The sequence below is a fragment of the Eptesicus fuscus genome, chromosome 20, assembly GCF_027574615.1.
Source record: "Eptesicus fuscus isolate TK198812 chromosome 20, DD_ASM_mEF_20220401, whole genome shotgun sequence".
Taxonomy (NCBI): Eukaryota; Metazoa; Chordata; class Mammalia; order Chiroptera; family Vespertilionidae; genus Eptesicus; species Eptesicus fuscus.
In genome coordinates, this window is record NC_072492.1 from 10390083 (window position 1) to 10404034 (window position 13952).

At 44.8% G+C, this 13952-nt stretch overlaps 1 protein-coding gene and 1 long non-coding RNA gene across 3 annotated transcripts; both read left to right on the plus strand.

Annotated features, from left to right (window-relative positions):
* Positions 1–696: 696 nt before the first annotated feature.
* Positions 697–5527, plus strand: RPL26 (ribosomal protein L26). Of its 2 annotated transcripts, none has more exons than XM_008153470.3 (4): positions 697–785; positions 1612–1784; positions 2926–3066; positions 5356–5527. In XM_008153470.3, exons 2-4 carry the CDS (start codon positions 1617–1619, stop codon positions 5482–5484), a joined length of 438 nt encoding a protein of 145 aa, XP_008151692.1. In that variant the 5' UTR covers positions 697–785; positions 1612–1616; the 3' UTR covers positions 5485–5527. The 2 variants fall into 2 exon arrangements, with proteins under 2 accessions (XP_008151692.1, XP_054565578.1); XM_054709603.1 differs by lacking the exon at positions 697–785 and adding an exon at positions 792–902.
* A 1266-nt stretch (positions 5528–6793) lies between these two features.
* On the plus strand, positions 6794–13123 carry LOC129147453 (uncharacterized). Its single transcript, XR_008554810.1, has 2 exons — positions 6794–7115; positions 12502–13123. It is a non-coding gene; the product is annotated as an uncharacterized LOC129147453 (long non-coding RNA).
* The last annotated feature ends 829 nt before the right edge of the window (positions 13124–13952 follow it).

Here is a 13952-nt window from a genome sequence, read left to right on the forward strand (position 1 = left end):
CCCCCTCCCCGCCCTGCTTCCATCGGATCATGCAGAAAGGAAAGGCGTCCGCACACCAGGCTCCTTCCAAGTGTGGTCGAGGGCATCCCCTGCAGGCTTGTTACAAACGTTGGCTCTGGCCAGCTGAGCGGAGTGGGAAACTGAAACTGATCGGTGGCCCCAGTCCTCGGAAGGCCCCTCGCCCGCCCGGACGAAATCTGGGGCGGGCCCGGAGGCACCTTCAGCACCCGCCGTGGGGTGTGGGCGGCCGGAGGCGTCCGGACCCGCGCACTCGACACGCCCACGCCTTTGGCTGCGGCGGGGATGGTGTGGCCAGGTAACCGAGGTGACCGGCCAGCGAGGGTCCCAGCGCCACCTGGCGGTCAAAGATAGCACCAGTCCTTTCCGGAATAGTGGAGTGTCCCCTGTCCTGGCGCTCAGGAGCGAAGGGACAGGAGTCTCCTGGGGCCGCTCGTTTTCTCAGCAGCCACGGGGGCAGTCCGACCCTGTAAGTCCCCGCCACTCGCCGGGGAACGATCCTTCCCAGAGGACGCAGCTGCTGAACCCAGAGCTCCGAAAAAAAGGAACCAGGACCTTGAAAAGGGAGTTTTGTAGTTCTTCGCAGTTCCCCTCCTAGCCGTGAGGTGGCACTAGTCATCAATTTTCCCCTAGTTTCCTCTTCCCGTTCAAACTCGGCTCCTCTCTTGCTCTAGACCTCGGTATCGCGAGAGCTCTCGTGAACTTACAGAACCGGAAACAGCGTGTGGGTCTCTTCCCTCTTGCGGCCATCGTAGGAGCGCCAGCGGGTGAGGATATGCCGGGAAAGCGCGTGTAATCCGCCGCCATCCGTTGTTGGGCGCGGTGGCTCTTGACTTCGGGACCCCCAATACTCGCTCAGCGGCCGAGTAGCAGCCAGGGAGAGGGTTCGTGATGGTTTCGACCTGTTTTCCCACTAGCTCCAGGGCCGCCAGGCTGGGGAAGGGAAGAGAAGACGATTTTGGGATTCGGAAACGGGAGCTGGAGGGGAGAGGGCCTGTGGATTTGGAGTCAGGTCTAGGCAGTGTAGTTTCTAAAGAATGGGCTCGAAGTAACTTTTAGTAAGGCCACGGAATTTTCAAACCGCGCCCGCCCATTGAAAGGGATTTTGGACCTAAAATCTGCATTTTCCAGGTTCCGGATGGGTGGCCTGATTAATTTTGGAGGGAGCTAAATGTGTTTACACTCAAGCCCGTGTAAGATTAACGCTAACGTTGGCTGGTCTTTCTAAAACGTGATGTTTGAAGAACTGAGTTGTCAGTCAGCTTTGCCCTAATTCATTAGAGATGAAAGCCCTGTGGCAGGACTTAAGGAGTGGGAGAGTGTAAACAAGAAATTTAATAACTAAAATAATTGTTTTACTAATGGAAAATACTTTATTGCACAAACAAATGTTGAAGTTGTTTCAGTAAAGCAAAATATTGAGAATTTCAAGCTTCAGTTGATGGGCCGTTGAGTTCAAGTAGTTTGTGATGGAGTTAACACGACAGTTTCTGTGAGCGTTCTAAACTTTCAGGATGAAATTGTTGCTGTTACTTGTTTGGAAAGTGAATGGGGTTTTGGTCATTTACCCCTTCTTTTTAACTTTTTATTTAGTCAAAATGAAGTTCAATCCCTTTGTGACTTCTGACCGGAGCAAGAACCGTAAAAGGCATTTCAATGCACCTTCCCACATTCGAAGGAAGATTATGTCGTCTCCTCTTTCCAAAGAGCTGAGACAGAAGTACAATGTTCGGTCCATGCCCATCCGAAAGGATGATGAAGTTCAGGTATGTACTGTGTTTGGGTCACTTGGCCTGGAAAAGGGACTGCATTCTGCGAGGGACACACCGGAGACAGTTGCTCCAGAACAGGATTGCAAAAGTTGAGCCAGGGACTGAAAACAAACCAAAAGTATGCTGCTTTTTACTCTGTGGTGAAAGCCAGTTGACCCCAAGCATCAGATGCAGCCATGATTAAACAGGAGAGCAAGAAGGATAGTTCAGAACTAGAACATTTGGGTTTATCTTTTTCTCGGTATGCTTGGTCATTGAAGAGGCATTTGAGGACCAGTGAACAATCTTTGAATCAAAATCCAGATACACGTCACCCCAATAAATTTAATGATTTTTAAAAATTAAGATGCAGAAGTTCTAACAGAACCATGGCTTCATGTGATTGAGTTTACCAGAAAATAATGTGTCAAATCTATGTAAGTGGACATTTCTATAAATGTTTCTTTCTTAGCAGTAACCTGCAGCAAGGCTTTAAGCAGTCTCTAAAATGGCTCGCGTATCAGCAATAATATTTCATGAGGCTAGCACCTGTTTAAGTAAATGGAACTAGTTCCCCAAAAGTGGTATGGATTGAGAACAGCCATCGGCAGGTGCAGACATTGCCATTAGATTTGGGAGTCAGTCTTCTGCTTTCAGCATCTCTTCTTAATGCAAGAAAGTCCAGTTGGAAAGGAGCATCTGTCCAGAAGCACTTTGGGTTGCCTCCTGACAAGCTGTCAGTTAACCTTTGGGGAGGAAGTGGTTTGTTTCCTTAAATACTTGCTGCTGCCCACTCTTTGGCACTAGGTTGGACACCTCAATGGGTTGTGAATTAATATACGTGTTCCTACTGTTCCCTTTGAGATGGAATAACAATTTCCTTGTTTTCCACTTGCTACAAATAGCCAGGGGCTTTTAACAAGCCCACCACTATTGGTGAACCATCAGTTATAAGGGTGCACAGTCCATCACTGTAGATTTCTCTGGGGGTGTGGTTCATTTGCAGACTAATTAAAGCTAGAGATAGAATTATTAGCTTATTTCTATTAACTAAATCAAAATGGAGAGGTCCTATAGATCTGATAGAGTGGTTCCTGATTTACAAGGTTAATCTTGTTTTTTTATCTATATCTGTCATTTTTGAATCTGTACTCAGGTTGTTCGAGGACATTACAAAGGGCAGCAAATTGGCAAAGTAGTCCAGGTTTACAGGAAGAAATATGTCATCTACATTGAACGAGTGCAACGGGAGAAAGCTAATGGTACAACTGTTCATGTGGGCATTCACCCCAGCAAGGTAGGTGTTTTTGAGAATGCTTGAGAGGGGAGAATGGCATGAAAGCTATTGCTTGCAAATGTGAGTGCTTGTTTATAGAACAGTCCTATGGAAATAGGTTTTAGATGTGAATTGAGTATTCTGATACTTAAAATGTTTATGAAATCAAGGTCTTTAACCATCATTATATGTGTATATTTGAAGTGCTTTTTCCTCAAAAGCTTAGTAACCTGATTGGTCAATAACAACAATGAACAGAGCTTAAAATCTAGGTAGTGGGGTAATTTTTTGATGAAATAGAGCTTATACCCTGCTTGCTTTGGTGCATTAAACAATTGAGTGAGCAGCAAGGCAGCTTTACAACCCTGCAAAGTAGGTATTGAGCCCTTTACTAATAGAGAGAACCTGAAGCTCAAAACTAGATCAGATTAATAGTGAGTGATAATCTAAGCCGAGATAGAAAATGTGATCTGATTCCCATAGCAGGTACCTGTCCTGGACTTCAATACGAATTCTCCAATATTACTCTCTAACTTCTCTCTTGCAGTTTTACGTATAATATTAAGGTAATGGCACCTGGTGAGTGTTTAGATGCTGAAGTGTTTATTTTTTAAGGTATTTTTAAAATATATTTTTTATTGATTTCAGAAAGGAAGGGTGAGAGAGAGAGAGATAGAAACATCAGTGATGAGAGATAATCATTGACTGGCTGCCTCCTGCACGCCCCACACTGGGGATCGAGCCTGCAACCCAGGCATGTGCCCTTGACCGGAATCAAACCTGGGACCTTTCAGTCAGCAGGCAGATGCTCTGTCCATTGAGCCAAACCAGCTAGGGCTATTTTGTAAGATTTTAAGTGGGGACCACAAATCTAATTTTTACACTGCGGAAAAGTCAAAAGACTATACAGTAAAACCCTGCATATCTTTCACCTACAATTCACTATTAACATTTTGCCATGTTCTTTACCCCTGGATTATAAGTGTCATGATAGTGCCTCAGTTTGTGCCTTTGTAGTCATCTCTGATTCCAGTCTTAGGACCTGGCAGATGATTCCAACCTAGATCTCCAATCCAGTTGTCTTTTTCAACATGGGTGTCTTAATTGTTATCTAAAACCTGACATGTTCAAACTCCTGATATTATCCTTAACCTCATGATTTGCCACCATCACTGTGTATAACAGCTCTACGCTCCTAATTGCTCAGGCCAAGGTGTCATTTTTTTATTATATGCCCCACATTGATCAATAAGACCTGTTGACTGCTGTACGTTCTATACAGAATCCTGTCTGCTTGTTAACCATCAAGTGACCTATAAGACGGTACCCGATCACCCCTCACACCACTTCATGTCATCTTCCACTCTCCATGTGTCTACTTGCCTTGCTGTTCCTACAGCCATGCTGTTCAGAGTATATCCACTGGTTAGCAGGGTGACCTGGCAACTTGATAGAATTGCAAATTCTTCTCCCAGTTCTACTGACAATTTGGGGATGGAACCCAGGGAGCTGTTTTAACAAGCCTTCCAGTGGATTCTTAAACACTCAAGTTTGAGAAATACACACCTATACAACTTAAGTTCTCCTGCCTCTGGACCTTTGTACTTGCTGTTATCTGTGGGACACTTCTATACCCAGATAACTTTTACCCCTTCTCTTACTGGTGTCTTGTTCAAATGTAGCCCTATCAGTAGCGCCTCACCTGATTACGTGATTTCACATCTGTTCTCCATCATTCCATCTCTCCATTCTAGAATAGAAGTTCCGTGATGGCAGAGATGTTCTTTTGGTCGCCATGCTATATTTCCAGAACTAGTTCAGTGCTCTCTTCCCTCACCTTTCTTCATAAGACTAAAATTTATCACAGTCAGGTCTTTAGTGATGAGTTGAAATAAGATCTGTACTGTGACTTCATTGAAGGTTTTGCAGGTTGAAGCATGAGTGCAGGCTTTCCAATCTTAGGGCTCTAAAGTTGGTATAGAAACAAAACTGTGAGATTTGGTTAGCTTATAAAACTAGGATGAGAGGAGTGAGTGGTATATTTTGCAATAGAAAAAGAAGCAGATTTTCTAATAAAGCACAGAAGAGGATACGAGGAAATTCACTGACATCACATTGCCTCTTCTCTGTTGGTAGAGCATTAGTGAACATTTAATGGGTTTGATTTGGGAGCTGAAGAATCATTTTTTTGGCACTTTTGAGTTCATCATTTTATGTTTTGGTGTTTATTACCTAGGTTTGGTAAATGGAATTGAATGTTGGGCCTTCCCATGTGATCTGTATTGTTTAGAAGTGTCTGTTTTTCTGCAGGTGGTTATCACTAGACTAAAGCTGGACAAAGATCGCAAAAAGATCCTTGAACGTAAAGCCAAATCTCGCCAAGTAGGAAAGGAAAAGGGAAAATACAAGGAAGAAACCATTGAGAAGATGCAGGAATAAAGTAATCTTATATACAACTTTCATTAAAAACTTAAAATGAAGAGCCTTTGTTTCATGTATGGTAATTTGGGATACTACTTAGTTTCCAGTGGGTCCGTTTCAGGGAAGTTCCGGTGACATTTGCTGTATTGGTAGAGGCCACACCCCTACTTTGGCTTTCTAACAATTTTCTGCCATAAGCATAGTTTTTCTTGTTTTGTTTCTATAGCAGACAGCAGCATTTGGGGGTGCATCATTGCTCACTGTGAAGAAGGCCTAGGTGAAAAGCTAGTTGGGAACACAGCCCCCCGAACTTGTCTTACTGCCTTCCTCCTGATGTGAACAGCATTTTTTTTTTTTTTAATGAAAGTTTTAGACTAGAGTTGCTGTGACTTGCCAGTAGCATCTAGACCACTGCTTCAAGTTCTGATACACTGAGAAGCCTCGGCTTCTGTGGAGTACCCGAGGCCCTCCTTCACTCTTGTTTTATGCACTGGTGCTGGGTGAGGGCCACAAAGTGCTCATCTAAAATGCAGGTTTTCAAAGGATTAGGTAAAATGGTGCGCATTGTTGACAACATAAGCACACCTGTCCTTACTCCAAATTAAGAATCCAAGCAGTTTCCCAGCCGGCGGCATTATGAAGGCTTTGCAACAACGTAGGAAATAGGCAACCAGTTGACACCTTTACAGACCCCTGTATCACTAACGCGGCTTCTGCCGGGCACGGAGCAGCCTGGGCAGAATTCTATTCCCAACGGAGAATAGATTCCCGCCGGTGCTTCTGAGGGTAGCCCCTGGGGGCGGGGCTTCCTGTTGGCGACAAACCGTTTCTGCCCGCCCGCTCGGGGGAGGGGGGGGGCGGAGGTGAGGCGCCGAGTGGTGGGCTGGACGGGGACTTGTGGGTGGAGGGGCTCCCGACTCTGACTCCTGGCGCATCCTTTTCCACTTCCGGGCCTTCCTCTCCTCTGCAAAATGACGGACTTGGTCTCCGGCCTTTCCCTCTCACCCCCTGACCGCTCATTCATTTCAGCCCTGAGCTGGCCGCCCTCTGAGGAGTGGGAGGGGGCGCCGATTAGCCGGCCCAACGGGTGTGGAGTGGGGCACGGTGGGAGCCCAGTCCGCGAAGTTGGGACAAAGGAGCCAAAGAAGGGATGCCTGAATCAGGTCTTCAGGAATACGCGGGAGTTTCTGTGTTGGGGGAGTGGAGGGACACTACTAAATGCTTTATCTGCATTATCGCTGCGTCGTCATAACAACCCATTGTGATGGAAACTGAAGCCCTTGGTCACAGTAAACGGTAGGCAAAAATTGAACTCCCAAGCCTAGACTCTGCCATACTTCTGCACTGCCTCGCTATACTGTAAGCAACGTGTTTGACAAACGTCCTTGGAACATATTTTATCTCGGCTGGACTCCTCTGCCCTCTAAGGGATACAGCGAGGTAGAAGGCTCAGCCCCTGCTTTCTAGGTTTTGTGCACTTAAACCAGCCGACTAAAAAGGCAAAGCAAAGTACTCCAGTGAGTAATGCCGAAATAGCAATCAGCTGGAGTTGCTGAATGCATTAGGAAGGAGAATTTGAGCTGGGTATGATTTGGAAGATCAATGGAAATACAATTGAAGTTGGGGACAGCCAACGCAAAGAATCACAGGTGAGCTGGACAGATGTTTGCAGTTTTCTCTAAGAAAGCTGATTTATCTGTTACCCGCTAGCACAGGTCACACCACGAAGCTGACCATATTTCTTTTATTCTGCTCTAGAACAGGTTAAAATTTCAGGTAACTACAGGGGTGGGCAGGTAAGGTGACTAAGGGGGTTGATTGCTTGGAGACTGGAAACAGGAGTGTGTCCTGTATCTGAAGGTGCTGCTGCCTCCACTCCAGCCAAGCGGGGACTCCAGCAAAGTTCCCAGGTTGGCCAGATCTTCCCATTTTTCAAGAAAGTCAGAAATCTAGATTAAAATAATAGGTCTATTAGTCAAATGTGGCTCTTGGGCTGTGCTTTAGGATCTTATGGTATAGACCAGTGGTCGGCAAACTGCGGCTTGTGAGCCACATGCGGCTCGCGAGCTGCGGTTTGCCGCTCTGTTGACTAATGAGTTTGCCGACCACTGCGATATAGGGGCTTAACAACAGCCTGTAATTATTGGAATCGAGAGTCTTGATCAGTGGTCGGCAAACTCATTAGTCAACAGAGCGGCAAACCGCAGCTCGTGAGCCGCATGTGGCTCGCAAGCCGCAGTTTGCCAACCACTGGTATAGGCCATACATAACTCAAAGTTTGAGAGTATGCACCTTTTTTGTTGTCATTAATCCTCACCTGAGGAGATTTTTTCCTTTGGTTTTCAGAGAGTGGGAGGGAGAGAAACGGCTATGTGAGAGAGACACTTTGGTTGGTTGCCTCCCACACGTGCCCAACTGGGACTGGGGATCGAATATGCAACCCAGGTAGTGCCCTTGACCGGGAATGGAACCTGAGACCCTTTGGTGTTCTGGCTAACACTCTAATCTGGCCAGGGCAGTATGCATCTTTTGATTATAAATTATTTTCAGCTCTAGCTGGTTTGGCTCAGTGGGTAGAACGTGGGCCTGCAGACTGAAGGGTCCTGGGTTGATTGATTCTGATCAAGGGCACATGCCTGGGTTGCACACTCAATCCCCAGTAGGGGGCGTGCAGGAGGCAGCCAATCAATGATTCTCATCATAGATGTTTCTATCTCTCCCTCTCCCCTCCTCTCTGAAATCAATAAAAATATATTAAAAATAAATAAATTATTTTCAGCCTATCTTTAAATTCTTTTATGAGATAGAGGTGAGGTTTTTAATTCCTGTGCAGTCCCCGAAAGGCCTTCAAATAGTGGCCAGTGCAGCCACTCTATTTCTGAGGAATGCTAGTTTTTAGTGAGGAATCTGGAAGATGCTTTCCTGGATCTTATTGAATACCTTGTGGTTTCAAGTCTCTTTCAGGACACTAGAACTGTGAGATGATAATAGATATTCCTTCAGAAACAAAGTCAATAATTAAATGGCACTGCCAGCCGAAACCGGTTTGGCTCAGTGGATAGAGCGTCAAGGCCAACTGGAGGATCCCAGGTTCGATTCCGGTCAAGGGCATGTACTGTGGTTGCGGGCACACCCCCGGTGGGGGGTGTGCAGGAGGCAGCTGATCGATGTTTCTCTCTCATCGATGTTTCTGGCTCTCTATCCCTCTCCCTTCCTCTCTGTGAAAAATCAACAAAATATATTTTTTAAAAAAACAAATAAATAAATAAATGGCACTGCTGGATGAAACAAACTGTTCTTTTTGTTTGTTTATTGGAGGACTTCTCAGAGCTCTTAAAATGTCAGTTTGCACTGAAAATCTTGAGCTCAGGCTCAAAGAATATTGTGCAAGCATTCTATTCAGTTCTGTCGTGTGTTTTTCACATTTTAAAATTTGGATGTGTTATTTAATGTAGGTTCTCTGTTTCTCCTCTCAAAAGAAAGTTGTCATTAAGTCAGTGGTCTTATAGTCAGTAAAGTCTTAGAATCAGGAATGTCCCATGGTTAACTAGTGATGCTGAGCAAGGGAATTTGAAGCTTTTTTACTGTGGAACCTTCAGGACCTTGGAAGTATGCTCAGCTTCACTAATTATTTCGCTTAGAGCTTTTAAATGTTTCTATCTTTCTCTGCTTCTCAGGGTTCTGCCCTGCCCCTCAGCTCTGCATTTTATGTCTGGAAACCCAGGGATCTTGTTTTCCTAAGATTATTGGAATGCCTGTGATCATCCGGAACTTTCCCCTGGCCTCATCACCATTGCATATCCTGGAGTTGTTATAACGAAGGAAGCTTGGTTTAGACACCTGAGTATGAAGTTCTCTCCCTGAGGAATTCTCCAGTCTTGGAGTGTGAACTCCATTTGGGGTGTCTCTTTTTTGGCATGATAACCTCCTGACGTTCCTGGAAACATATCCTGCTAACTCTTTTCAGAGTCATCAAAACTTTACCCAGAAGTGTCTCTTGGCCTTGGAATGTTCAAGTTCACTTAGAGACTCTTTTTGATTCTAGAAATGTGTGGATTCTAGTTCAGACAATATCAAAACAGGCCAGGCCCACAGACCTCTCAGGAGGGCAAAACCCCTTTTTCCCACCACCAAATTGGTCTCATCTTGTTGAATATGAGACCTTTTCTTTACTTCTGTTATCTGTGCTGTTGTGTAATATTCACACGACTCCTATTTAGAGTCGTTTATGTTGGCAAACCTTTGTTCCTGGTACCTTTCACTGTCTGTCCCCCAGTCCTGCTGCAGCTGCTCCTCAGCCCTAGCTCCGCAGACAGAATGACACCTCTGGCAGCAGCTGGTGTCATTGCAGGAGGCAGCAACTTTGAGGATATGACCAAAGATTGGGAGTATTTTGAAGCCTCTAAGGACTATTGCAGGACAAGTGCTGGACAGTTACGTGAACATGGTCCCTCAGGGTAGGGACTTCTATGTACAATTGACAGGGGAAAAACATCATTTAAAAATACACCACTACTTTCTCCTTGATTCTCCTAAAATGAGCATAGACTCTTCAGCCACAAGAAATTGATTGTTTATGTTAATTGTAGTAAGGCTAAATGTCCTTCCTAGTGCTAATTTCAAGTTCATAGTTTGCTCTTACAGTACAAATCCCTCCCTTATTCATGGAGTTACATTCCAGGACCCCCAGTGGATTCTTGAAATCACAGATAGCACTGAACCCTACATACACTAAGTTTTTTCCTGTACATACATACCTATGATAAGATTTAATTTATAGATTAGGCATAATAAGAGACTAACAACAATAACTAATAGAACAATTATAGCAATACGCTGTAATAAAAGTTTTGTGAATGGCTCTGGGGCATCATTAAATAAAATAAGGGTGACTTAAACACAAGCACTGTGATACTGGGACAGTCAATCTGATTACCTTGGGGGCTACTAATTAACTAATAGGTGGGTGGTATATTCAACATGGATACCTGCTGGACAAAATGATGATTCAGGTTCTAGATATATATACACAATATGCAGAAATTTTAGGCAAACAAAAGAAATAATGAAACCGTTAGCTCATACAGGAGACCATTAGAGATTTTTTTTTTAAAATTGATCCTCACCCAAGGATATTTTTCCATTGATTTTTAGGGATAGTGGAACAGAGAGGGAAAGACAGAGAGAAACATTGATCTGAGAGAAACACATGGATTGGTTGCCTTCTGAAGGAGCCAGGGCCCGGGCGGGAGAGGAGCCTGCAACCAAGGTATGCGCCCTTGACCAGAATCGAATCTAGAACCCTTTGGTCCACAGGCCGATGTTCTATTCACTGAGCCAAACCAGCTAGGGCTGGAACATTAGAGATTTCATCACACTACTCAGAGTGGTCCACAATTTAAAACTCATGAATTGTTTACTTCTGTAATTTTCCATTTAATATGTTTGGACTGAGGTTGACCACAGGTAACAGAAACTGTGGTTAAGAAACTATGGATAAGGGGAAACTACTGTAGTATGAGGTACTTTCTAGCAACATTTTCTCATTTATATTATTTTTTAAAGTACAGAGGGTAAGATATGAGCCTACTGCTTTAGGGATTTCCATTTATCCTCTCCAATTTATAAAGAACTAGAGTCCCGGTGCATGAAATTCATGCACAGGTAGGGTCCCTAGGCCTGGCTAGCGATCAGGGCCAATCTGTGAGGTGACCGGTGAGGTGATCAGAAGGCCCCCGCTGGCACCTGCCTTGGCTGGTCTTAGGCCTGCAGGCTGTGGGCAGCTCCTGTGGTCAGCACATGTCATATTGACTGGTCATTCCACCAGTCATTCTGCCATTGGGTCGATTTGCATATTAGGCTTTTATTATATAGGACTAGAGGCCCGGTGCACGAAATTGGTGCACGTGGTGGGGGTGTTCCTCAGCCCAGCCTGCACCCTCTCCAATCTGGGACCCCTCGAGGGATGTCCAACTGCCCGTATAGGCAGTCGGACATATCTCTCACAATGCTGGCTCCTAACTGCTCGCCTGCCTGCCTTCCTGATTGTCCCTAACTGCTTCTGCCTGCCAGCCTGATCATCTCCTAACCACTCCCCTGCCAGCCTGATTGATGCCTAACTGCTCCCCTGCCAGCCTGATTGCCCCTAACTGCCCTTCCCTGGTGGCCTGGTCACCCCTAACTGCCCTCCCCTGCAGGCTTGATCGCCCACAACTGCCCTCCCTTGCAGACCTGATCCCTCCCAACTGCCCTTCCCTGCTGGCCATCTTGTGGCGGCCATCTTGTGTGTTGGAGTGATGGTCAATTTGCATATTACTCTTTTATTAGATAGAATAGAGGCCTGGTGCATGGATGGGGGCCAGCTGGTTTGCCCTGAAGGGTGTCCCAGATCAGGGTGGGGGTTCCCTTGGGGAATGGGGTGGTTGGGGCCTGTGGTCTGTGGTGGTTTGCAGGCCAGCCATGCCCCCCGGCAACCCAAGCGGAGGCCCTGGTATCTGGAATTTATTTATCTTCTATAATTGAAACTTTGTAGCCTTGAGCGGAGGCCAGGGCTGTGGGAGCTTGGCTTCCTCCATTGCCAGGGAAACTCAAGCCTCCTGCTCACTCTGTGGCTGCAGCCATCTTGGTTGGGTTAATTTGCATACTTGCTCCTGATTGGCTGGTGGGCGTGGCTTATGGGTGTAGTGAAGGTATGGTCAATTTGCATATTACTCTTTTATTATATAGGATAGTTAGGTTTCACTGTATGAGCTAACGGTTTCATTTGTTTGTCTAAAGTCTAAAATTTCTGCATATTGTATATGTATTTTACTGACTTGAAATTCTGTTGACATGCTCTGGTTTTGAATGGTCCTAGTTGGCTTTCTAGTTGCTTTTATTCTGTTGCAACATTATACTATTATTCTGTTATCTTTCTTCTGTATATTAGTCATAAAAATCAGATGAAAAAAATTAATAAGTAACTTGGGAGGGAAAATCTTCCAAATGGAATATCAGCAAATTTAATTTTGTTCTATTTCTTTCTCTCTTTCTTAGGATCCTTCTTGCAGTTCTCCATGACATCACAGTCAGCTGGAAATTATATCCTTGGTGTTTTAAATACAAGAGAAATGGAAATAAATATGAGAGAAAAATCCCTTATAAGCATGACAAAGTTAATAGAAAGCAAAAGTTACAACAACAAGGTATTTTCCAAAGAAAAGTCAAGAGGCTAAGGAGAAGGGGAAGAAGTCATGCATTATCGCTGTGCAGCAAAATATAATGTGATCTCTGTACAGGGCATAGAGAAACTAATAGAGGCTACTCACGGAAAACGAGATTGAATATGACATTGTGTTCATAAGGAAGAATTGTTTGATATTCTTCATGATATGCATCTCAGTATTGGACATGGTGGGTGGACATGCATGCTCAAGGAGCTGCAAGAAAAATATGGGAATGTCACCAAAGAAGCCATTGTCTTACATGTGACTCTCTGTAAACAGTGCCATCAGAAGAACCCTGTACCCTAGAGAGGCCTTGAACTCAAGCCCATGACTTTCAAGGACATTGAAATACTTGGCATGCAGTCAAATTCAAGTTTATTTTATACTACCAGGACCACTTAACCAAGTTTATTATTTGATGGTCATTAAAAGCCAAATAGGTCCATAAGGTGGTCAGTGTTCTATTGGATATTTTCATGATTCTTGGTAAACCCAGCATACTGGAATCTGACAGTGGCATAGAGTTCACACACCAGGTTGTTAATGAGCTCGGTGAGGTATGGTCATACCTAAATATTGTCTCTGGTAAGTACCACCCTGGCCAAGATCAGAGCTACCTGGAGCAAGCACGCCATGATGTCAAGAACATGCAAAGTGCCTTTATGTAAAGTAATTACTCATATCACTGGGCCAAGGACTTGCATTTCATGCAGATGATGAGAAATCAGGCCTTTGATGTTTCCTTTCAACAAAGTTCTTATAAGGCAATGTTTGGTTGTAAAGCCAAACTTGGACTGTATTCCTCATACCCCAGGAAATTGGCCGTTTTACAAACAGAGGAAGAGCCAGAAATTGCTGAAGAAGAGCTACAAAACAACCTTTGGGTCAGCCAGGAAGAAAGGGTTGAGATTGGAGCAGAGAGATCTGATATGGATAAAGACATTCATCCCACTCCTCCCAAAGCTACTGAGCCCAGCACCTCACAAGGCCCCAGGTCTCTTCTGCTGGTGAACAGGCACCTGCTTCATGGACACTCATGGTGTCTCTGGGCCTCATACAGTCATTTGAGAACTATTGCCAAAGGCCCAGGGGAAAGGAATGAAGGCTGCACTCTCAGGTCAAGTTGCCCATGGTAGTCCTTGATCAAAGGGGAAAAGCGAATCATGTCTGTGATATAAGGCCATAAACTTGGTGCCTTAAAACAACAGAAATTTATTCTCTCACAGAAGCTCAAAATCAAGGTGTCAGCAGGGTTGATTTCCTTCTGGAGGCTCTGAGGGA

Coding starts and splice junctions, on each gene's coding strand:
- RPL26 (XM_008153470.3), top strand. CDS start 1,617: ATGAAGTTCAATCCCTTTGTGACTTCTGACCGGAGCAAGAACCGTAAA. Junction 1,785..2,925: donor GAAAGGATGATGAAGTTCAG/GTATGTACTGTG, acceptor ATCTGTACTCAG/GTTGTTCGAGGACATTACAA. Junction 3,067..5,355: donor TGGGCATTCACCCCAGCAAG/GTAGGTGTTTTT, acceptor GTTTTTCTGCAG/GTGGTTATCACTAGACTAAA.